Here is a 24,439-nt window from a genome sequence, read left to right as displayed (position 1 = left end):
AGGATGGAGGGAATCAAGTCAAGTTCTACCCTGGGGAGACATCCAATTTATAACAATGACTACCTATCAATGCTGTCTTGTTCTTAAAAATGTTAATTGTTTTCATAAGCAGAATTCCATTTTGAGTTTAAAAAACAGTTTCACGAATTGTTTATCAGATGGATTGGGCAGTCTGACCACCATTGAATTGAAACTTATACTTTGGTTTTCCTGAACAGAACAATGAACTATTGCTAGCAGTATTATAATGAGTATGATGTAAACACCAAGTATTTTTCTCCAATATTTCAGTTTATGAATATTTAAATATAGACGTTTTTAAATTTGCACAATTAAGTAAACATTAATTACAACAGAAATGACTATTTTTACTTCATTCTAATAGTTGAATTGGTCTTCTTTTATACCCAGATCCCAAAAAGACAAACTTCAGATTTCTGTGAGTTTCTTGTTATGTGTATCAAAGACTTTCAAATTTAAAACAAAAGGCCTGGTAAAACTCTTTGGATGAACTCTGATATAATCTACAATTCCAACTAGTAATGACTTAAGTATAACACCAGGATTCCTTCCTCAACACAACAAAAGGCAGAAAATCCATTAAAATTGACTCTAAGGAAGGATCCAAGTTCTGTAGGTTGGAGTGGAATTTTATAAATACGTACGTGGAAGTCACATTCCCAACATGCAGGTCCAATAAATAAATTAGCAAATGAAAAGAAAGCTTAAAGAAAACCACTTATATCATTGCAGGAAAGTCACTACACCTCACCAGGAACAGCAGGCCAATTAGATCCAGTAGCTAAGGAGGAATAAGAAAGCTGATTCTCCTCTGGCCACTTTCCATGGGGCCTTGGGTTAGGCCACAAATACCTAAAGGGTGTATTTATGCTTATTTCATGAGCCGTTCTGTTCACATTGGTTCTCTATGGACTCTTCCCCTTCCTTCTTTAGTATTCTTCTCGTTGTAGCTCATGTTCCTCTTGAATGACTCATTTTCTCAGCATTTCTCATTTCCCTTAGATTCTGTCTTTGTACTTCATCTTATCCACATTTCCCACTTCCAGTACTTCTCCAAGTCCTACTTCTCCCATTCCCTTCTGCTGTGTTTTTTATCTTCTCACACAAGATACCATATTCTTTTACTACTCAGCTAGGTCCCACCTCTTCCAATAAGCTTTCATTAACTGCCTTACCTGGCAATGTCACCAATCATAACACACTGATTTGTCACTGAGTCAATACTATGTCTTTTTTAAAATACTGTATCTATTTGTGTATATCCCATTCCCCAATTCTCCTTAATGAGAAAAAGAGACTATGTGCTCGTTCATGTATCCATATATTCTTTTAATGCTTTTGGGGTTTAAACTAGGCAATATGGTAAATATTCAAAAAATTAATGTACTTACAACTAGCAATGTGTCCTGCACATAGAAGGGGCTTATAGTGTAAGGAGAAAACTGACCGGAAAACACAGAATTACAAAACATTGTATTAGGTGCTATGATGAGGATAAGCATAGAGGCAAAGGCCCTAACCCAGTCTCTTTAGGACTGGAGCAAGTCAGGAAAGGCTTCCTGAGCAGAGGTATAACAGGTGGAATCCCAGAGACCAGAGGAAAATGAAGAGCTAGTGGGAATAATGAGAAATAGAGAATTAAGCTGAGCTTTATATGCTTACAATCTCCTCCATGTTTAGTTGGAGAGTTACTTAAGATGTTAGAGGCAAGAAAAACAGGAAAGGGAGCATCTAAGATGAGTCCTGAAGGTCAAACTGGAATAGAACACTCTGCTTCTCTAGTTAGCCTTGATTGCTTCTTAACATATATAGACCAGACCTAGTAATTTCCCTTCCTTAACAACCTTTCATCAAGCTCCTCAGGTGCTGTTACAGAGAAATTCTATAATAGGTATAAAAAAATACAAAGGACTGGGGCACCTGACTGGCTCAGTCAGTGGAGCATGCGACTCTTGATTTTGGGGTTGTGGGTTCAAGCCATGCGTTGGGTGTTATAATTACTCAAAAATAAATTCTTTTTTTAAAAAAGATTTTATTTATTTATTTGACAGAGAGAGAAAGCACAAGCAGGGGGGTGGCAGGCAGAGGGAGAGGGAGAAGCAGGCTTCCCATTGAGCAGGGAGCCAGACGCAGGACTCAATCCCAGGACCCCTGGGATCAAGACCTGAGCCGAAGGCAGCTGCTTAACTGACTGAGCCAACCAGACACCCCTCAAAAATAATTTAAAAAAATCTGTTAAAAAATACAAAGGACTGAACCATGTGGTGCAAGGTCTAATATCATTTACATAAAAAAGCCAAAATAAATCAAAACACACACAGTTGTTTTTACATACATAAAACACTGCTGGAAAAGATACTCCCCAAACTAATAATGTTTGTGGATAGAGGAACTAGCTGTGGGGAGGAGGGTAAAGGATAGGGTGGAAGTGAAACTTTTCACTACATGCTCTGTAATACTTTTTGGGCTTTGAACCAGATGAATATATATTAAGTACTCAAAAAACTTAAATATTCACCTCACCCAATAAACCTTTTCTATCTTCCCCACCACCACACTTTTCAGCACAGCATTCAAGGCTCAATCTTACCATTTTAGTAGTCTCAGGTCTGTTTATAATCTTCCACATACACCATGATCTAAACACTCTACTTTCCTTACTTTTTTAAGCAAGGTTTGTTTGGAGCAGTCATGTGTGCCTAAAACGGGGGCTTCCAAAAATTTCTGACAAGCCACAGCAAGAAATACATTTTATGTCACAATCCATTGTATGTAAAATAAATTTATGTAATTGAGGGGCGCCTGGCTGGCTCAGTCGTTAAGCGTCTGCCTTTGGCTCGGGTCATGATCCCAGGGTCCTGGGATCGAGCCCCGCATCGGGCCCCCTGCTCGGCAGGAAGCCTGCTTCTCCCTCTCCCACTCCCCCTGCTTGTGTTCCCTCTCTCGCTGTCTCTCTCTCTGTCAAATAAATAAATAAATCTTTAAAAATAAATAAATAAAATAAATTTATGTAACTGAAACAAAATCTTCATGAAAGTACACTTATCATTACTATGTACGATGTTCTCCAATTATTTTCTATTTTGTCTTTTAAAAAATGCTGGTCATTAGGGTGTCTGGGTGGCTCAGTTGGACTCCCTGCTCAGTGGGGAGCCTGATTCTCTCTCTCTCTCTGCAGCTCCCCCTGCTTGTGTGCTCTGTCAAATAAATAAACAAAATCTTAAAAAAAAAAAATGCTGGTCACAAACTACAATTTCATAAACCTACTAGAAGATAAGCACCTCAGGGGCAAGGCCTAAGTGATCTTCCCAGGGCATCTGTCCAGCTTTGCACACAGGAAGCAGTAACTGACTCAACAACGACTGTTTACTAAGTAAGTACTCTGTACCCTGTTAGGTGCTGGGATAGAAACATGAATAGGAAGGTGTTAAATCACTACTTAAAGTTTGGGATAAGCTCTATTTTATTCCAGATCTTTGAAATGCACTATTAGACATGTATTAAGTATTAATTATTTTCTCTCACTTCACATGCAACTATTTGTATCAAACAGACTTTCCATAGTTTTATAAGTCTCTTAAATAAAACTTTCTTTCTATGCAAGCTCCCAATCATTACTGGTAAAATATGCTACCTTAAATCCTTTTTGAAGGTAATCAGATATAAAATAGAAACATTCTAGCAAGGTTCTAACCGTTATTCCTCTAAATCCCAGCCCCTTACCCGCCAAAATCCATACATGTCACATCAACAAAAATGTCTGCAAAAATAAAAAAAAAAAAAACATGTTTGTCTGATACAAACAAAACCATACACTCCAAAGAAATGTAAACATGTAGCAAATGAAATGTAAAACTATAGTTCCTGAAATTTGATGCTTTGGGGAATACAGGATTTAAGAAACTGCAAAGGCACAAAAGATTGCATCTGGGACAAGGGAACGGAAATGAGGGTGAGCAGTAAGCCTAGAATAAAAAATGAAGAGGATTAAAATAAGAATAAAAAACACAAAGACTACAAACATAATTAAACATGATAAGGGAGGAAATCTAGAAACTTTTCTGACTTAACAACAATAGACACCCAGAAAGATACTAAATTCCCATCAGGGTGCTGAACTCCGGTCATTGGCCTAATGGGTTGGGTCTTATTTTTCAAACCATATGTTTAAAGAAAGGAAAGCACACCACAAAGTTTTCAAGAACTGATACAGCAATAAAATCTAAATTATCTTTTTACATTTAGTAAAAATGGCTGAAATAAGATACTTGAAATACATCAAAAACTAAGAACTTGCAGAAAGGAAGCCAGACATGAAATCTAATTTTTCTTTTTACATCTAGTAAAAAGGTTAGTTTAAGTAAGACTAAAATTACCAAGGACTAAGAATTTGTAGTTGCACACTTTTTAAATTGCGGGGATAATACTGAGTACTAAATAAAGAGAGAAGCACTACATAATGTGATAGACTAAACTTAAAAAACATCAAGAGTGACAACAATTAAAAATAACCTCACACAGAACACAACTAGCTACTTATCAATATAGAATACAAAAGGGACGCCTGGGTGGCTCAGTTGGTTAAGCGTCTGCCTTCGGCTCAGGTCGTGGTCCAGGGGTCCAGGCGTCCAGGTGTCCTGGGATCAAGCCCCGCACGGAGTCCCTCATGGAGCCCCTCATGGAGCCCCACATTGGGCTCCCTGCTTAGCGGGGAGTCTGCTTCTCCCTCTGCCTCTCCTCCCTGGCTTGAGCTCTCTCTCACTTACGCTCTTTCTCGCAAATAAATAAATAAAATCTTTAAAAAATACATAGAATACAAAAGCTAATCATCTCTGCTAAGAACCTAACTGCTCTTCTGTAACCTCTGACTGCTTAAACAACCAGATTTTACAATGGGTAATAACCTGTACTGAGATGGACACACTATTTGCTTCCAGTCTTACGGTCATCTACTTGATAAATGAAGCATTACTAGAAAAGGCCATTATTTAAGATTTATTTCACAAAAAGCTAACCAAACAAGAGTTCCTATTATTAATAATAAATAAAATTATTTCCATCAGAATTGAAGTATGGACTAGGCTTGCCTTCAAAGAAAATAGCTAGACATTTATACTAAGAATAAATGTTATACTTTCATATATAAACAACCAGCCAGCTCCAGAAAAAAGTAGCTGATTTAAAAACACTACATAGCTACTTATACAAAGGCTGAGAACATGAGGAAAATGATCCCATTATTTAAAATACTCCAAATTCCAACGATTATAAGATACCACATGTAAAAAACAAGACACAGTCTTAAGAAGTAAAGGACACTGTTCCTAGAGAGTTCCTCTCTTTTTCTATTATTTTTTCAATTTGGCTAATGGTGTCTACTGACACATATTTGGAATGTAATCTATTTATCAGCCAGCTGTTCTGGCCCCGTGTGGATTTAGAATTTTAAAACATGTGTGTCTTTAGAGCTGTATAATAAAATATAATCTTAAAATAAAGGTATCTTTTTATGTTTTCTTAAGATTTTATTTATTTGACAGAGAGAGACAGCGAGAGAGGGAACACAAGCAGGGGGAGTGGGAGAGGGAGAAGCAGGCTTCCCGCCGAGCAGGGAGCCCGATGTGGGGCTCGATCCCAGGACCCTGGGACCATGACCTGAGCTGAAGGAGACACTTAATGACTAAGCCACCCAGGCGCCCCTAAAGGTATCTTTTTAAAAGACTCATTTATTATCATCATCATCATTGATAACACCAATAAGTAGCAGACATTGTAAAAAGTAGTTTTTGCAGTATTTTGTTTACAGCTCAACAACCCTGCCATATAGGTAATGTTGGTCTTCCCATTTTACAAATGAGGAAAACAAGGCTTAGAGAAGTAACTTGACCAAAATTATCATGAGTGGCAGATCTCTAATCTAAGGCAGGCTGATAAATCAAAAGTCAGTGCGCTTAACCATACTATCTGTAGTCAATCAAAAACAAGCAAACAAAAAAAAAAATCCCCCCAAACCAAAACAACATTAACCACTGCCTCATACTTAGGATTTCAAGGTTGTCTAGAAAAGATAATTTTTAAACTCAAGCACAATTCTTATTTAAAATCACTTTTAACGGGGCACCTGGGTGGCTCAGTCGTTAAGCGTCTGCTTTCGGCTCAGGTCATGATCCCAGGGTCCTGGGATCGAGCCCCGCATCGGGCTCCCTGCTCGGCGGGAAGCCTGCTTCTCCCTCTCCCATTCCCCCTGCTTGTGTTCCCTCTCTCACTGTCTGTCAAATAAATAAATAAAATCTTTTTTAAAAAATCACTTTTAAAAGACATTTGTTTCTTGCAAATGCACTCAGAACCACATGTTCTTTTCTAGAAATTAAAAACTTAGGGAGGCAGTACATGCAATCCACACTAGGGACTTCCATGCTTGAGATTTAAAACATAACGGTTTTGCATGCACAGAAAAAAGTTCTGCATAGGCATATGCCAAATAAGCATTTACTTCAGAGACAGAGGGTAGGATGGGGGAATGAGGGGTTTGGTGAACTTCTGCTTGGTATACTACATACTCCTATAGTTTCAATTTTAGGAGAGTTAGGAGAGCACTTTTTTTTTTTTTTGCCATTTCCCTCCCCTACCCCCTCTTTAGGAGAGTACTTTTCATTTACATTTCAACCAGTCAAAATTAAACAAGCACCTGAAATCCAGATGGTATGAAGTAATTTTACTCCCTTATCTTTGTATCCTTTTTTGAACCTGAACATCTCAAAATAAACTTTCTGAGAACGATCCAAAGGAGCATTTATAAAATTAAGGTCAAAAACAACAGAAGAGCTAGAAACAAATGCTTTTGAATTTATTATAGCAGAAACAGTAAAGTACTGTGAAAAGTGCAGAGAGTAAAAAGTTGTAACACTGATGCTAGGCTAAAGAAATGCAACTGAACAATAGCAGGTAATAACTCTGAAGTAGAAGAAAATGAAAAACAAAAAATCCAAGCTGTGAACTCTTGAAACATAAAAGAATTTAACAGAATCAATTTATCAGGAAAAATATTTTTGAACCCAAAAGCTCTAGAAAAATATTCAAGGTAAATAAGGTTCATTAACAATCACAATCAATATGCTATAAATATAAAACATATAAAATAACATTATTGAAACTAAAGACGCTGTATACCACCATATCCAAATAAACACCATATACATGAAGGAAAAAAATTACCTTCTTTGAGGACCATTTTTTCCCTAAAGTGAAACTACTGGCCTCTCACACCGCACTACAGAGGTATTCGAAGTGCTGTGGCGTATTCCTGAAGCAGCACAGGAGCGCAAGTGCACTGGACTTGAAACTCGGGCATCTCAGTGTGACTCTGGGCACATTACTTAACTTCCCTGAAACTCAGTTTCCTCATCAATAGAGGAATAATAACTACTACCCCGTCTACTTCACCAAAGGGTTTCTATAATGCTTAAAAGATAATAAAAGATAAACCTAATTTGTAGAGGACCACCTGCACTATATGAAGAAAAGCTATTGGGCTACATGATCTCTTAAGGCCTTTCCAACTCTAATTCCATAATTCTACTTTTATTACTGTACAAGTCAGGAGCCACATATGTAATATACCAACATAGCCAAGTAAGTGGGCTTCTCCTTAATAGCTTAGTGCTACTACTATCTGACACACAGTGTTACAACGATTACATTTTATAACATTATTACTACCTGTTGAGCATCGTTGTGAGTGTTTTGCATGCACAGACTCGTTCAATTTTCACAGCAACAGAAACTGGTGATCTTAATTGACTTATTGCAAGTGAAAAAGCCACACTGTGACTTATGAAAGAGCTTTACTAGTGATAACATCATCTTATATTTCTGTAACATAGTGATTCAAGTTGTTTTTCACATCTTATTTGATTCTTAGAAGCAACCCCATGAGGTAGAGAGGACAAGTATTCTTTCCCCTGTTTTAGAGGAGGAAACTGAAGCTGAGGGAGGTCTAGTTTCTTGCTCAAGATCAGAAGGGTAATAGGCGCCAAAAGAAGATCCCAAATCTGTCTTCGGACTCCTAATCCAGGGTTTGCCATTACCATACCACCTCTGCAACTAAAATGAATAGATAAAAACTACAAATTCTGATAAATCAAACCAACTTAATTTCTTACAAGGTATTTATCAATATGAAAAACACAAAAAGGGTGCCTGGGTGGCGCAGTCGGTTAAGCATCCGACTCTTCGTTTTGGCTCAGGTCATGATCTCTGGGTCGTGATGACCCCGAGTCAGGCTCCACACTCAGTTACAGTCTGCTTGAGATTCTCTCTCCCTCTGCCCTCCCCCCTGCTCAATAGCATATGCCGTCGCTCTCTAAAATAAATAAATCTTAAAAAAAAAAAAAAGCACAAGCTATTGGGACTCTTAAGTATTTTTTTTATATGAAACTGCTTATGCTATAATGGAAAGTAACTTCTTGAAGTGGCTGTGTCAAAAATACAGTAGGGCAGGGGCCTCTGGGTAGCTCAGTTAAGCGTCTGCCCTCGACTCAGGTCAGGATCTCAGAGTGCTGGGATGGAGCCCCACATTGGGCTCCCTGCTCAGCGGGGAGTCTGCTTCTCCCTCTGCCTCTGCTTCCCCCCCAACCCCCGCTCATGCGTGCACTCTCTCTCTAATAAATAAAATCTTTAAAAAAATACAGTAGGGCAAAATATCATGGTAGTAAGCAGTCTAAATCAGTAATTGCCCTTAATAGTATATTTAAACTAAACACTTCAAGTATAGACCCATTTGTTAAGCAAAAGAAACAAACCTGAACCTCAGACCAAGTCAATGGACTACAATCTGATGCTCATTTTTTGGCTAAGGACTGTCTTGTACCCCAGAAAATAAAACAAACATAAACAGCAAGAAAAAGAAATGGCAAAAGGCTACTAATAAGGAGGAAGGATAAAGTACAGAGAACATTTGTATTTCTTGAGGCCTTTCCTATAGGCGAGTAACACCACTTAGCAAGAAGTACCATAACAGAATGACATGTCACCAGAAATCATCTTTGGGATCCGGGCTGTAGGATTCCATTATAGGTAAAACCTTGATTATACCAAGGTACTCCTCACTGTAAATCCTAATCAGAAGGGTCCAAGATAAACCCAATATATACCAATATGACTGTACTCATAGTTTGTCAGAATGTCAGAGTACATCAGAATGTGTAGTCTGATTATAAAATATAGTGCATAAATTAATCAAGAAATTTTCACTAGAAGGAAACCAAAAGTCTACATAAGGACTCATTTCAAAGTAAAATCCATCTACATACTACCTCAATTTATGCTAGCCAAATCTGGTTATCCACATTAATACATACCTGATAGAGTTCTTCTAAATTGTACTTAATCGAAGTACTATTCTGGATAGCTTCCACCGCTTCTTTCAGCTTCTGCCATGTTTCATCTGTGTAGTTCTCTGGTAATTTAGGCTTATCTAGATAATATGTACAAGGTTGATATCAGAATATGTAGCATATAGTAATGGAAGGATCCATTAAAGTACAATAATAGTATTACTGCTTTTTAAGGGTAAATTGTGATTTTTATAATTATTACATCTAAATATTAAAGTAGCTACTGTATTTAGGCTTAGCATAAAGAAAATTTGAAATGCCAGAATACTGTTTAAGTCATTTTGACTCACCTATTAGAATTAAAGGTGAGGTTTCTTTTTTTCAATTGACTGTATTGCTTCAAAAAATAAAAATTCAAGAATCACAGATAAAAAATAACAATCCTGATCTTATTCCATCACATGTAAAACCTAAGTCAGTCAACGTGAATTTTGCACCTGAGATTTAAAATACTGAATGTCTACTATGCACAAGGTACTTTCCAAACATCTTAATCTCCCTAACAATGCTCTAAGGAAGGTATTATTTATCCCTATCATGCAACCGAGAAAACTGAGGCTAGAAGACTCATTTAGAAAGGCTTGCCCAAGGTCATCAAAGCTAATCAATGGCAAAACTGAGATTCTAATCCAAGTCTGTTTGACCCTCACATTTATGCACCATCTACAAATGGAGAGAAACATCTTAACTCAGGTTTTAATTTAAACTACATCAATGAGCAGAGTGAAATTTAAAAAAAATTAAAACATCCAAATAACTCCAGAACCTATGTAGCATTTTCAGAATGGAAAGGACTATCTTAACCCAGGCTTTAAACTTCATTGACCAGCAATGAGTATTTTTTTTTTAATTAAAACATCCTAATACCTTAATGATGTATTTTTAGTTTAAGAGGGGAAGAAAAAAACCCAAACAAAACCTCAGAAACCAGTATGCAAATGAAATTAGGATCATAGCTCATCCCTTTAAAAATTCTTGGCTATTAAATTGATATACTTTGACTGGAGCAGTGAACACATTAGCCAATTACAATTCACATTTACTTCAGAAAGGTCTACTATTAAATCAGAAAGATTACAACACTCTTAAGAACCTGGGGATGGGAGAGGAGTGAAGGAAAAAAAAGAGAAGGTTAAAAATAAACACCATAACCCTCTGCTTTAAACAAAACAGAGCACATTCCTGATTTCCACACTAATGTTGAAAACGCAAGCATTGAGAATCTAATTTTCTCAATACTAATATTTAGCCACAAGGCACTTATCTGGTAAATATTACTTCAGTTCATTCATTTACTTCTCCATTTAATAAACATCTTAGCATCTATTACCTCCCAGTTAAGGATGCTGAAAAACTAAGTCAGAAAAAGAGAAACACAGTCAACAGAAAAAAGTAATTCAGCTCAATTATGTTTTTAAAAAACTGTTGATTTTATATGCATCAATGCATTCATAATACTCTCAATCATGTATCTCAAACATAAAGTGAACAAATCTTCCTAAAAGCTGCAGGTCAGTACTTTAAAACCCATTTTAGTGAAAAAAAAAAATAGATGTAGTAATTGTTCCTATCTTTAGACTAGTGGTACACAGAGTTACTACTTCTCTGTATACAGTATTTTTCACTTCCAAACCCTACCTTTGGAAAGAAATGCAGAGATCATAAATATTTTTCCCCAAATACTGCTTCCACAATGAGTTTCAAGAATATAGGATGCAACATTATAAATCTAACTATAAATCATCATTGAGCATGAAAAGATCACCATTGCTACCTGCATTTCTAGGGACTAGAAAATGTGGCCTACTGAAGCATAAAAATAAAAATCCCAGCAGTGCCAAGGCTCACCATGCACCTGAAATAAATAAACCTCTTTAGAACACAAATTTCTCACCTGTATAATCCAGATCAATCATACCGATTGTCAATGTTATAATGAGTAACAGATTAGATATAAGCTGAGCCAGACATCAAAATACTGCACAGAAACACTCGGTGTATGCTTCAGCACAAGAATACTAACCACCCCCGGAAAATGAACCCTCCACCCAAAAAAGGACCTCCCTCCACCTCATTGATTATGCATAAAACATTAGGCTACCTCTATACTGTTTAATATATTAACATAAATAGAGCACGTGACCGCTCAAGTGTCAAATCCTTAGTAGGTGATTATGGATTTTGGCCTTGGTTACCTTTAAAGTTCTTGATCACTAACTTCTTAGCAGAGCCAGGCTTGCTGTTAGCAAAGCTAGAAGTGGTGGTAGAAGATTTGGCTAGGCCGTTTGCGTGATGCCCCGAAGCCACAGAAGAGATTAATATACTCTTATTTTTAAGTTGCTGCTGCTGAGATGTTGCAGCAGTTGGTGAAGATGAGGAGGAAGAGGAGGAGGATTCCTCAGCCATCTTCGCATCAAACCCTACAAACTCCAGGGTGTCTTCAAAACGCAGCTTCTTCTGTATCGGTACGTGGCTGGAAGTAGCCACTGAAACCCCCAGGCAGAAGGACGAGGTTGAAGGGGATGCCGAATCCCTGGGTTGTAAAGGAGGAGTGGAAGAAGAGGAAGAGGTGGAATCAAAGTCTTCTCTCTCGTTACTACTGTTACTGCTGCTACTGCTGCTGCTGTTTAACTTTCTCTTCTTGGCAGAGGTGGGCGGAGTGGTGCTGGTATTACCATCAGTGGCAGATCTGACCTCCTGAGCAGCAGCAGCAGCTGAGGGATTGGGGGAAGAAAAACCTGTTGGAAACATGAAAATAGCGGGGTCAACAGGCAGAGGAGCATCAAAAATCTACGTTTATATGCCTGCGTGCGTGTAGGAGAGAAGGTGGCAATGCTAGAGGGGGAAGGGAAGAAAGAGAGGAGAAACACAGAGGACGAGAAGGAAAGTGAAGGGGGGGCTACACCGGGGGAATGGGAGGGTTTGGGAAGGCGGATAGGCTGACACCAGGAGTGAGCCGAACGAGGGGGGAGAGCGAATGAGGAGGCAGACAGGTAAACGGCAGTGCCGTCCCCCTCCCCTGCTTTTCGGTCTCTCTCCCCCCTTTCTGCAGGAGCGACTCAGTGAGTCTGTGAGGCTGCAGCTCCTCCTCCTTTTCTCCCTCTCTCTGGGAGGGGAGATGCCGTGGTTGGGGGGAGGGGGAAGGGGGAGGGGGAGAGAACCAGGGCTTGTTATTGTCAATAGCACAAGAGGCTAAAGATGGCGCCACTTCCGGTCACGCGGCGGCGAGGGAGGGGCGGCGTCTGTCCTCGGGAGTGGGGGGTGGAGAGAAGCACTGCAGGCGCCCGGGGGGCGGGGGAGCTGGCTCCAGGAGAGGCGGCGGGAAAGCGGCGGCTAAGGAGCCCAAGACGCTCGTGCTCCTTCGCTCGCTCTCGCTGTCCTTCCCCCTCCCTCTCCCGTCCCCTTCCCTGGCAGCACTGTCCTCCCCCGGCCCGCCGGTAACTCCCACCCCCTCCTTAACGGTCCCGCGGGGAGCTTCGCGCTGCAGCGCCCTTACCGGAAGTGACTGGGCAGACACTTTTCATAGCGCCCAGATCCCGAAGCCCCCAGGTCCGCAGGACTTGAGTTGGGGGGGGAGGGGGAGGGAGAAAAGGGGGGGGGAAAGAGAAGTGGACAGGGAGGAGGGGGCGGGCTTTCGAGACACCTCCCGAGCTCCTGATTGGAGCTTTCTGAACGCGAGGCGGGCCGGGTGGGGGGAAGGTGGCGGGAGAAGCAGCGGGAAGAAGCCTGAAGGGGAGGGAAGGTGGTGACGGTGAGGGGCGGGGTGAGCTAGCTGGGAAAAAAGAGGAGGAGGAGGACGAGAGGAAGGGAGGGAGTAAAAAGTTAGGGAACCGAGAATGGAAACTTTGAAAGAGATAAAGGAATAAGGAGGGGTTGCAAGGCAAGGGGAGTAACCCGACATGGAGGAAAACATAATCATGGCATTATGCCTGGTGCTAAGGAGAAATGTCATGATGTTAAAATAGGAAAGGAAAAGAAAAAGATCTTAGATACAAGGAAAAGAAAATGAGTCTTTGCTTCGATTGAGCTATAAATTGTTTCTTTTATGTCAAGGACACCCCTGACCCAATATGAATAGGGCCTGAGTTTTGATACCTTTCTCAGTAATGTAGCTGCAAATCTTTTTACCTTCCTAACAGGAGCATTTTCTAAGATGGCTGGCTAGAGTTAAGGGTGCATTCTAAGGCCCAAGAAACAGGAAGGTAACTAACACCTCCCCCCAACACATACACACACACAACACAGTTCCCAGTACCAAGCCCAACCCCGATCTCCTCCGTCATCAATCCAGCAATTTACAAACTAAACATAGCCACTTTTACTAAATCTTAGTTCATATACGGTTTCAAAGAACACATTTTAGGAGAATGACATTGGCAAAAATCAATGTTTTCTACCAATGTATTCCACAAGCTCAAATTTCAAAATGGATTACTCATAAGGACAAACCTCTAAATTTGGTTAAATTAGCAACAATAAACCTTGTAAATTTCCTGCTGGGAGTTTTTATTTAATGCGAGGGCATGGTGGGGGGCAGCACAATGTCAAATAAAACTAGGTCTGCCAACCTGTTGATCATTCTAACTCAGAAACATTCAACAAGCATGTACTGAAAGACTTTATGCCACACACTATACCAGGTCCCTGCCATTGAGAAAGCCAGTAGGGGAAGACAATTTCAAAACTAATTTCTGTAACAGTTCTATAACAAATGTACAAAGTACTCTGGAAACAGGTGAATCAAGAGATTTGGAGGAATTTTGGGAATAGTCAGTTTCACAGAGGAATTGTTTATGCTGGGTCCCAAAGTGGGAATTGCCAAAAAGACAAGAGGGGAGAAGGTGAAAGGCATTCTGGGCAGTGGAAATGGGCAAAGCAGGGAGTTGTGAAAGGGCCTGGCCTGTTTATGGAAATATGGAAAGTGCAATGAAGCTAGAAAGTAAGATGTCTGGTTGGAAGTAAGGAAAATGAGGCTCAAGAGTGCCTGGGTAGGGGCCAAGGGCAGGTTGCCCAAAATGTAACACAATGACATACTGATTATTTTGAATTGAAGCTACTTAGGAAGCAACTGGTGCAAGGACAGGAAGACCCTCTGCTGTCCCCCTGAAAGCAAGAAACAAATCTCCCATAAGAAAAATATCTTCCCTGTACTAAGATGTAAAAAAAAATCCTTATTACCAGAGACAGACTTTAAAGTTGAGGAAGCTGCAGAAACATTTTTCTAATCTACCTCAATCTAAATTCTGCTTAGAATTCCCTACTAATTAAAGCTCCCAAACACCTGTTTTCTTTATCCTGTCAATTCCTCACAAGTTTGTTGTTTCATTGTCTAAAATGTATAAAAACTGCCTGTCTTAATCATTTCTTGGGGGTCTCAATTTCATTATTGGGCCTCTGTGCCCACATAATAAAACTTCGGGTTTTTCCTCTTATTAATCTGTCTCATGTAAATTTAATTCTTAATCCAGATGGAAGACCTTGAAGGGTAGAGGAAGAATTTTTCCTTCCCTCCTCTGGCACACAAAGCCAAAAATCTGGTCTACCCTGTAGCCTAGGGTAGACAGCAAGGAGAGGAGGGAGCAAGCTGGGCTTTTAAAAGCAGGGGAGTAACAGGATGGTGGGTGGTGTAGAAGCAGTTTGTATTGTATAGTTTGAGATAGACAAATCAGAACTCTAAGAATAAATCCATTTTCTAGCTGTTTATATAAAAAGCCCACTTTTTATTTATGTATTTATTTTTAAAATTTTAGGTCTTCAAAGGTCTTTGGTTAAAGTGCAAACCCTCCTAGAAAGAGGTACCACCTTGAGCCACTATCAGCTTTGTGCCGTTTGATGACAATTGGCTGAGAGCAAGGCTCTAATGGAACTTGGGCCCTAGAGCCACAGAACTGTGATTGAGGCTGAAAAGGGGGGAAGATGGACTCCTATCTTCTTTGAATGTACCGTTTTGTTCTTGCTGCCTAAAATGAGACTGTAAACTCTTAAAGCCAAGGAAGGTATCCTAAAACATTAAACCCTCCTTTATTGTGTCTCATATTTCACACGATGCTGAAAAACTGTAAACGCAGTGTAAATACTTATTGAATATCTCATTGAATGAGACTAAAATAATGCCATGTCTTTACAGGGGAGGATTAACTGGCTAATTTTCCAGATTTAATGAACAAGGTTGTTCTAATTTGTATAGTTATATTCCTTAGAAGGGTATATGGATGGGCCAGCTGATAATGGCTCAAATTGATACCTTTTCTAGAAGGATTGGCAATTTAACCAAAGACTTCTCAAGACCAAAAAAATGGGGCTTGTTCTAATTCATGTAATTATATTTCTTAAAGGACAAAAAGATGGAAAACTGCTTTTGCCATTCAAAGATAAACTTTTATACTAACATAAAGCATAGCTGACTCTTGTTAATATTCAACTACATTCTTGGCTCTAAAAGCACAGATCCTTGGCTCTTGAGCGCTAGCTCACTTTGAATGACCTGGTAGTCTAACTTACTATTTAAGTTTTCCATGAAATATCTTTAAACGAGTTTTGTGGGAAAAATATTTTTCTTTTTTATCTTGGTCACTAATAGTAATCTTCTTTTGATATCCTAACAACCTTATTTTGGTCAATCCTCACATATTTAGCACATCTTGATATGGATATGTAATTTTAATAATGATTTTTAAATTTAACATTTAGATTTTGTGGCACAAACCAACTTAGATATTACTATGTGATGTGTAAGGGCCAGAACTTTGTGCCTTCTTGGACCCTTGGACCAATTTAAAAAGAAGAAAAACCTTCCATGTTTCTTTGTAAAACATCTTTTAAATCAAGAATCAAATAATTGGGCTAATTAAAACATAAACATATATATTCTATACACCTAAACATTTGCCAACCAACGTTAAACAAATTCTCAACATTAAAATACATTTCTCAAGGTTGAACTCACTGAAACCACAATAATCAAGACATGCGATGTAGGACACCATACAATTATGGCCATTATCAGACTAAACCAGATTGGGCACTTAACACATACTCCATATATAGAATCTTTCATCTTGTGAGTTCAACTCATACCTTAGAAACATTAATTAAACTTTACAGTGCTGCCAGATGAAGTATAGTTATTATTGGTATTCTTTTAATCAAGCAAATAAAATAAATCTGTAGCTATTTATAAAGGTAAATATACACATAAAGGAAGAAATACAAAGGCACGACTAGTTTTTCTAATGTCCATTCCCCTATTTCAGCAGTCATGTCTCTAACAAAGAGTATGACCTGTTTCCTTTTTTTGATCACGGGGATTCCCCAAGGTGCTTGATTCTGAGTCTTCTCCAGACATCTCAGAGCTGGGGTCATCCGCGGACATATTCACGAAAGCCTTGTTATCCACGGGTGGGATTTTCCTTAAAAATAGGAGAGACTGCTTGCTTAGGAGAATACTAAAAATGTTTCTGCAGCAAGCATTGTTTAGGAATGTGTCTAGAAAACACAACTGGTGGATAAACGGTAGTCCATGTTCCCTATCTGCCTTTCTGAAGGACCATCTTTGAAGCTGGGAAACACAGAAAAGGCAAACCAAGCTGCAGTGAGGTAGCCAACATTACATCATAATAAGGGCTTTGTGATGCTATCAACAGCAAGGGGCGGCTAGGGGACGACCGAGGAGGTCAAAGCTTAAGCAAAGATGATCCAGCAACACAATGTGAATTCACCCTTTGCCCATCCTAGAGTTTAAAGCAAGGAACCTGATAACAAATGCTAAACCCGTGGTGCTCAGTACAATGTAAATAAAGAACACAGACCTCATATTTTTAACAAAATCATTTATCTTCTACATAAAATATCAACTGAAGACTTACCGACTTGGGTACATCAAACATTTGAAGACAGCCCCTTAGCTCAGAGATTTTACCTACAGTTATAACCTGTGAACCATCTGGAAAGCAGATTTAAGGACTAACAGTTAGGGCCAGGCCGTTTTCCCTGGGGGTTTGGGGTGGAGGACTAGATCAGCCACAGATTACTTCCTTTGGTGCTGCCAAGCACTTGCTTATTGTGGAATTGCTGGGCCTATTTTTAACCTTCCCTTCACTTTATCAATGACTCTCACAGTCCCTCCCACCCTGCTTTAAGATTTGATCTTCCAAAGACATTTGGCTTTTCTTTTTCTCAAGAGCAAGGCCGTTTTAGGCTTAAATCAGTGGTTCCCAACTCCAAATAAACAACTCCAAATTGCCTGGGGACTTAAAAAAAAAAACAAAACACCTTTGCCCAGGTTTTGAAACTAGTCCAGCTGAATTAGAATCTCTGTGAGTAGGGCCTCAATTATCATTATTTCTAAGAAGCTTTCAGGGTGAACTACATACCTCCAAGATTGAGACCCCAGCTGTAGGTGAACTAAGTACCATCGTGATTTGAATGAGGCTGATAAGCCCTTGTACTCTTTAATGCCTGAAATTTCACAATTATTTATTCATTCCTTTTGATAAAAATAGTCTCCTTCTCTAGGACTCCTTTTTTCAAATGCAAATTAGCCAGGGAGACTCAGTCCTGACCCTTTAAGGTGAATGCTCCTTGAACAAAGGATAATACAAGAGTCCTAAGTGCCTGGAGGTAAACAGAACTAGGACTAGGCATTGCAATGGGGGTGAGGGGTGGGTAAAGCTACCATCAAGGAAGGAAAGATTTCTCAGAGTACATTTTGCTGATCTCACAGTATTGCCTGGGGCCAATCCTGCTTTATGATGACTGCATATTTAAGATCTAGTCAAGTTTATCTCAGCTGCCAAAAGCTTATTCAAAGAAATTTAAATATTTTTTATAAGCAAAACAAAGACCAGACATTGGGAATGTAGATTTGGGGCTATCTATAAATGCCCAATGCTGAATTATTCACCATATGGGTGTTTCTATTGCCAAGTGATCTGTTTTTCCTGATTCCATTAAATGTCCTTTATTCCCACCAATAGCATTATTTTTCTTGCCAATTCATTTGGTCATTCAACAAAAATGTATTGAGCAACTACTCTGGGCAAGGCATGGTGCTAGATGTCATAAGGGAATACAGAACTAATACAAAATTCCATTTGTGGTTGATTTTACAGTTTTTCAAAGCACTTTCACACACAATCTTATTTTATCCTCATAACCACACTATGAGATAGGTCAGGTGCCATCCCCATTTCACAGATGAGAAACAGGCCCAGGGAAGGAGGTTAAAATGACTTGCCAAAGACACGAAGCACACAGACTTAAACCAAACCCACTTTTTCTCAAAACCCAAATATGGTACTTCCCAAAATTTCCAGTTTAGTAAGGAGACATGCCATAAAATTGTCACAAGTAATAGACAAGTTAGGAAAAGACGTTCAGAGCCCCACTCACCAGGAGGAAAAAAAGAAAAGAGGGATAAAAAAAAAATTACTCCTTTATTGAGATGAGCTAAATCATAGTGCCCAACAGGAGACCAAGCTTGGATTCAGTTCAGGCAGGACCCAGCAGCAAGCAATGCACATTCAAGGAGACAGTAGCAATTTGGTTCTAGAGAATCAGAATCAGTCCATTTAGCTGGATGCTCAGCCAATGGCTGATCTTCACCAGAGGTAGAAACCAGCTCCCTCTCCTAGCCAAATCCAGACAAACACTGAACAAGCCTTGCCTGAGGACCTGTTATGATCCAGTCACTGAGTATACAAAGACAACCCTTGCCCTCAAACAGTCCTCAATTGGCCTAGTGGGTGAGGCAGACAATTAGAGGACAGAGTGATAAAAGCTGTTACAGGAACACAGAGAGCCACCTGCACAGCCTAGGAAGATGGGGGGGGGTCGAGATAAGGTGGGGCTGGGGAGTTACAGAATAGTTTCCAGAGAAAATAATAGCTTCCAGAGAAAGTAATTCAATTTAAATCTGTGAGGGTAAGTGGGAATTAACCGGGCAAGAAGAGTGGGAGGGGGCAGGGGGCACAAAGAAGGAAAACAGGGTACAGGTTTAAATCCTGAAGGTGAGAAAGACTAAGACATATTTAGGATCTGCAAGGCAACTAGTTCTCAGGGAATAGTTTGGCCTAACCGAAACCCCTAGAGTGTTGAGGGAAATCAAGGCAGCATCCCAGTCTCAAATCTAGTACAGTAAGTCTTAGGCCCCTTATTAGCACCAGGCCTTACTCCTATCCTGTACTTGCTGCTGGAGTGGTGCCTACTGGTTCAGGAATGGGGGGGGGGGGGGGGGGGGGGGGGGGGGGGGGGGGGGTTGGCATGGGGAGAGAGAAGCATGGGAAACAAGGTAATGAGAAAGAAATGATAATGCAGATGCACATGTGACCACAATACTGGACAATGCTACAGGAATTCAGATGAACTAGAGCAGAGTTTGGGAAAGGATGGTCAGGGGAATGAACCCAGCCAGCTGCCTATTTTATAAAAAAAGTTTTATTGGAGGGGTGCCTGGGTGGCATAGTTGGTTCAGCATCTGACTCTTGGTTTCAGCTCAGGTGTGATCTCAGGGTAGTGAGATCAAGCCCTGCATCGGGCTGCACGCTCAGTGCAGTCAGCTTGAGTTCTCTCTCCCTCTCCCTCTGCCCCTCCCCCCTTTACTCTCTCTCTCTCACTGAAATAATGAAATCTTTTTTTTTTTTTATTTGACAGAGAGACACAGCGAGAGAGGGAACACAAGCAGGGGGAGTGGGAGAGGGAGAAGCAGGCTTCCCGCCGAGCAGGGAGCCCGATGCAGGGCTCCATCCCAGGGCCCTGAGATCATGACCTGAGCCGATGGCAGACGCTTAACGACTGAGCCACCCAGGCGCCCTGAAATCTTTTTTTTTTTAAATAAGAAAGTTTTATTGGAATACTGCCGTACTCATTCATCTACATATTTTTTGTGGCTGCTTTTGTGCTAAAACAACAGAATTCAGTAGTTGGGACAGACCATATGGGCAGCTAAGAGCCTAAAATATTTCCTATCTAGTCCTTTACAGAAAAAAGAAATTGCTGACCTTTGCCCTTGAATAGACTCAGTGCTAATAATAGATCTATGGAGACTGTATAGTGGTGGCCCAAGGGGGAAGTGATTAAAACATGCTAAGGATTTTCTGTTCCTAGTCTGCATCACCTTTGATACAGACCTCAAAAAACAGCAAGAGAATATTCTCTGATAGAATGACTAAATAAATTGGGGTATAGTCACACGATGAAATACTACATGACACCAAAAAATTAATTATAGCTACATGCATAAATCACAAAAATGTTACATGAAAAAAGCAATAATTACAGAATATATGCAACTGATAACTTTTTGTAAAGCTCAAAAATAAGGAAAACTTAAATGGGTAGAAAATATGGTAAAACCATTAAAATATAGAAGGGAAAACATAAGCACAAAATCCAGGATAGGGGATTGCTCTGGGGGAAGCAAGGGGGAGAATTTAGGTAGATTCAAAAGCATTGGTAATGTTCTAGTTCTTAGGTTGATGATGGGTACATGGGTGTTTGTTTTCTTATTATGCTCCATAAATTACATGTCACACATATTCTTCTGTATGTATTAAAATTATATAATAAAATTTTTTATTTTTATTGTTATTATTTTTTCAAGTAGGCTCCACACGGGGCTTGAACTCATGACTGTGAGATCAAGACCTGAGCTGAGATCAAGAGTCAGACACCTGGGGCGCCTGGGTGGCTCAGTCATTAAGCGTCTGCCTTCGGCTCAGGTCATGATCCCGGGGTCCTGGGATCGAGCCCCGCATCGGGCTCCCTGCTCCGCGGGGCACCTGCTTCTCCCTCTCCCGCTCCCCCTGCTTGTGTTCCCTCTCTCGCTGTGTCTCTCTCTGTCAAATAAATAAAATCTTTAAAAGAAAAAAAAAGGCAGACACCTAACCGACTTTTTTTTAAGTATAAGGACGAGGGTGCCTGGGTGGCTCAGTCGGTAGAGCATGCGACTCTGTGAGTTCAAGCCCCATGTTGAGCATAGAGATTTCTTTTTTTTTTTTAAGATTTTTTTTTATTTATTTGAGAGTGAGAACAGGAGAGGCGTAGAGGGAGAGAATCTTCAAGCAGACTTCCTGCTGTGCACAGAGCCTGATACTGGGCTCGATCTCACTACCCATGAAATCATGACCTGAGCGGAAACCAAGAGTCAGACAATTAACTGATTGAGCCACCCAAATGCCCCTGGGCAAAGAGAAATCCTTTTAAAAAAAAATGGGAAACAAGGAGTTTTTAAAAATAATAATGGGGTGCCTGGGTGGCTCAGTCGTTAAGCGTCTGCCTTCGGCTCAGGTCATGATCCCAGGGTCCTGGGATCGAGTCCCACATCGGGCTCCCTGCTCTGCGGGAAGCCTGTTTCTCCCTCTCCCACTCCCCCTGCTTGTGTTCCTGCTCTAGCTGTCTCTCTCTCTGTCAAATAAATAAATAAAATCTTAAAAAAAAAAATAAAAAATAAAAAATAAATAAAAATAATAATGGTAATAATAATGAAGTATAAAGACCAAGCGGTGACTTGTTGAACGCTAGAGCACAGCAGTTTGGAGAAAGAATAGCTGGCAGAGATGGCAAATGACAACTAGGACTGATCTTTGGAACATTTAGGCATTTCTCATGGATTCCTTTGGGACCTGGGGGAATCCCCCTCCAACCTGGTGGAAGAATGGACTTTCCATGGTCCGCAAAATGGGGACGCAGAGTTGTTGTAATTGTTTATTAATTATACAAATCTGAACTTAATTTGTAGTATCAGGATGGCAAGATCTGGAAACCTAGGGGTTACTTGAAAAAGGGAACAGCGTGTGCAAACACATGGAGGTATGAGAAAAATCATGGCCCATTTAAGCAAATGCAAGTATTACCATGCTGTGTGACTGATGTGCAGTAGGCTTGATGGACGGATGGTGGGAGATGAAGACAAAGAGGCAGGCAGGGTTCAGATCATGGAGAACATTATATGCCATGCTCCAGAGTCTGGATTTTATCTAATAGGTTATGGGTAACCATTGAAGGGCTTCAAGCAGGGAAGGAGTAATGAACAGCTGTACATTTAGAGATGTCCAGGTCTCAGGGCATCTGGGTGGCTCAGATGGTTAAGCATCTGCCTTCGGCTCAGGTCATGATCCCAGGGTCCCGTGATCAAGCCCCACGTTGGGCTCCCAGCTCGGCGGGGAGTCTGCTTCTCCCTCTCCCTCTGCCTGTCTCCCTGCTTGTGAGATGTCCAGGTCTCAACAACCTTTAACCACAAAATAAGGTGATACCTCCCCTAACTCTCTGCTCCCCAACTAAACCCATTCCTTAAAAGTAATCTCAGTTAACAGTTTGCTAATTAAAGTCTTTTACTGGCTGCCTGGGTGGCTCAGTCGGTTAAGCATCTGCATTCAGCTCAGGTCATGATCCCAGGGTCTGGGATCAAGTCCCACATCGGGCTCCCTGCTCTGTGGGGAGCCTGCTTCTCCCTCTCCTCCCCGCTTGTGCTCTCTCTCTCTCTCTCTCTCTCTGGCTATTTCTGTCTGAAATAAATAAATAAAATCTTAAAAAAAAATAAAGGTGACCTGATACATATCTTTTTCTTTTTTTAAAGATTTTATTTATTTATTTGAGAGAGAGAGAGAATATAAGCAGGTGTAGGGGCAGAGGGAGAGGGAGAAACAGACTCTCCGCTGAGCAGGGAGCCCGACCCGGGGCTCGATCCCAGGACCCTGGGATCATGACCAGAGTTGAAGGCAGACGCTTAAGCAACCGAGCCACCTAGGTGTCCCTAAAGTCTTTTTCTATACATTTAGCAACATAGTTATTGCTTTAAAAAAATAGATCATACTTATATGAATTGTTTTGCGATTTTATTTTGCTTACTAGTGTATCATGGACATCTTTCCTTGTCAGTATACATAAATCTGCCTTCCCACTTTTAAGGGCAGCATAGTATACTGTATGTGAATACACATATTGCTATCGCTTAAAAAATCTAATTATTGCTTTATTGTTTCTTTTTCCTCTTTCTTACTGGACTGACTGAACTTCCTTTTTACCTTTTTTTCAACTATTAGTTGTTGGGAACTTCTATGCACTAAATTCTATTAGTGGTTATCTTTCAGTTTTGTTAACTTATACAAATGACTTACAAACACATTCCTGTAAAAAATATATATATATATAAGGATATAAAATAAGAAGTCCCTTCACTGTTAGGTTTGGTACATAGCCCTCCTCAGCATTTATGTACATATATTTTATATATACAAATAGGAAGCTTTGGTATTTTTTAATGGTATCATTACTGTATATTTGGCTCTACAATTTGCTTTTTAAATGTAATATACTGTGGGGATCTTTCCATGACAGTACATGAAATCTCACTCTTTTTAAGGGCTGCAAACTATTTCATAGTAAAGACATACCATGTTTATTTAACCACTCTCTTATTTTTCGATATTTGGTTATTTCTAGTTTTTTTCTAGTACAAATATGCAGCATTGAACATCCTGTAATATAAATCTTTATGCATGTGGAAAAGTATTTCTGAGGATATATTTGAAGTAGAATCAAGGGAAATTTTGCTAGATTGCCATCTTACTCTTCAGAAATGTAGTACACACACTCTCACCTTCAGAATGACTGCAGATTGCCCACACCATTAGCAACACTAAATATTATCAAACTTCCAATTTTTGCCAAAATAAACATGAATTCATTCTCACTGTAAAACCAACACAACAAAGCAGAAATGCCCTCTTTACCACCATCCTCTCTCCAGAAATTTATTTCCACCTTGCTATTAATTTTTCATATTAATGGTTTCATTATGCTTGATTTTCTTCTTTTTCTTCCTTTTCTTTCTTTCTTTCTTTCTTCCTTCCTTCCTTTTCTTTCTTTCTTTCTTTTTCTTTTTTTTCTTTTTTTTTTTTTTTTAAGATTCGTTTATTCATTTATTTGAGAGAGTGAGAGAGAGAGAGAGCACATGAGAGGGGGGAAGGTCAGAGGGAGAAGCAGACTCCCTGCCGAGCAGGGAGCCCGATGCGGGACTCGATCCC

At 39.9% G+C, this 24,439-nt stretch overlaps 1 protein-coding gene across 4 annotated transcripts in view; it reads right to left on the bottom strand.

Annotated features, from left to right (window-relative positions):
- CUL4B (cullin 4B) overlaps positions 1–13,006 on the bottom strand; it is a 36,431-nt gene extending 23,425 nt beyond the window's left edge. For 2 of the 4 annotated variants that reach the window (XM_032391400.1, XM_032391401.1), the window contains exons 1-2: positions 11,311–11,418; positions 9,381–9,496 (exon numbers count right to left, since the gene is read on the bottom strand). In XM_032391400.1, coding sequence (XP_032247291.1) covers positions 9,381–9,496; positions 11,311–11,332 — 138 coding nt within the window. In that variant the 5' untranslated portion in view covers positions 11,333–11,418. Of the gene's footprint in view, positions 1–9,380; positions 9,497–11,310; positions 11,419–11,611; positions 12,155–12,912 lie in introns of those variants that run through there. The other 2 variants (XM_032391399.1, XM_032391398.1) reach the window with 2 other exon arrangements.
- Positions 13,007–24,439: the final 11,433 nt, after the last annotated feature.

This window comes from Phoca vitulina, unplaced genomic scaffold, assembly GCF_004348235.1.
Source record: "Phoca vitulina isolate PV1807 unplaced genomic scaffold, GSC_HSeal_1.0 scaffold62, whole genome shotgun sequence".
NCBI lineage: Eukaryota > Metazoa > Chordata > Mammalia > Carnivora > Phocidae > Phoca > Phoca vitulina.
This window is presented reverse-complemented; position numbering and strand designations above follow the sequence as displayed.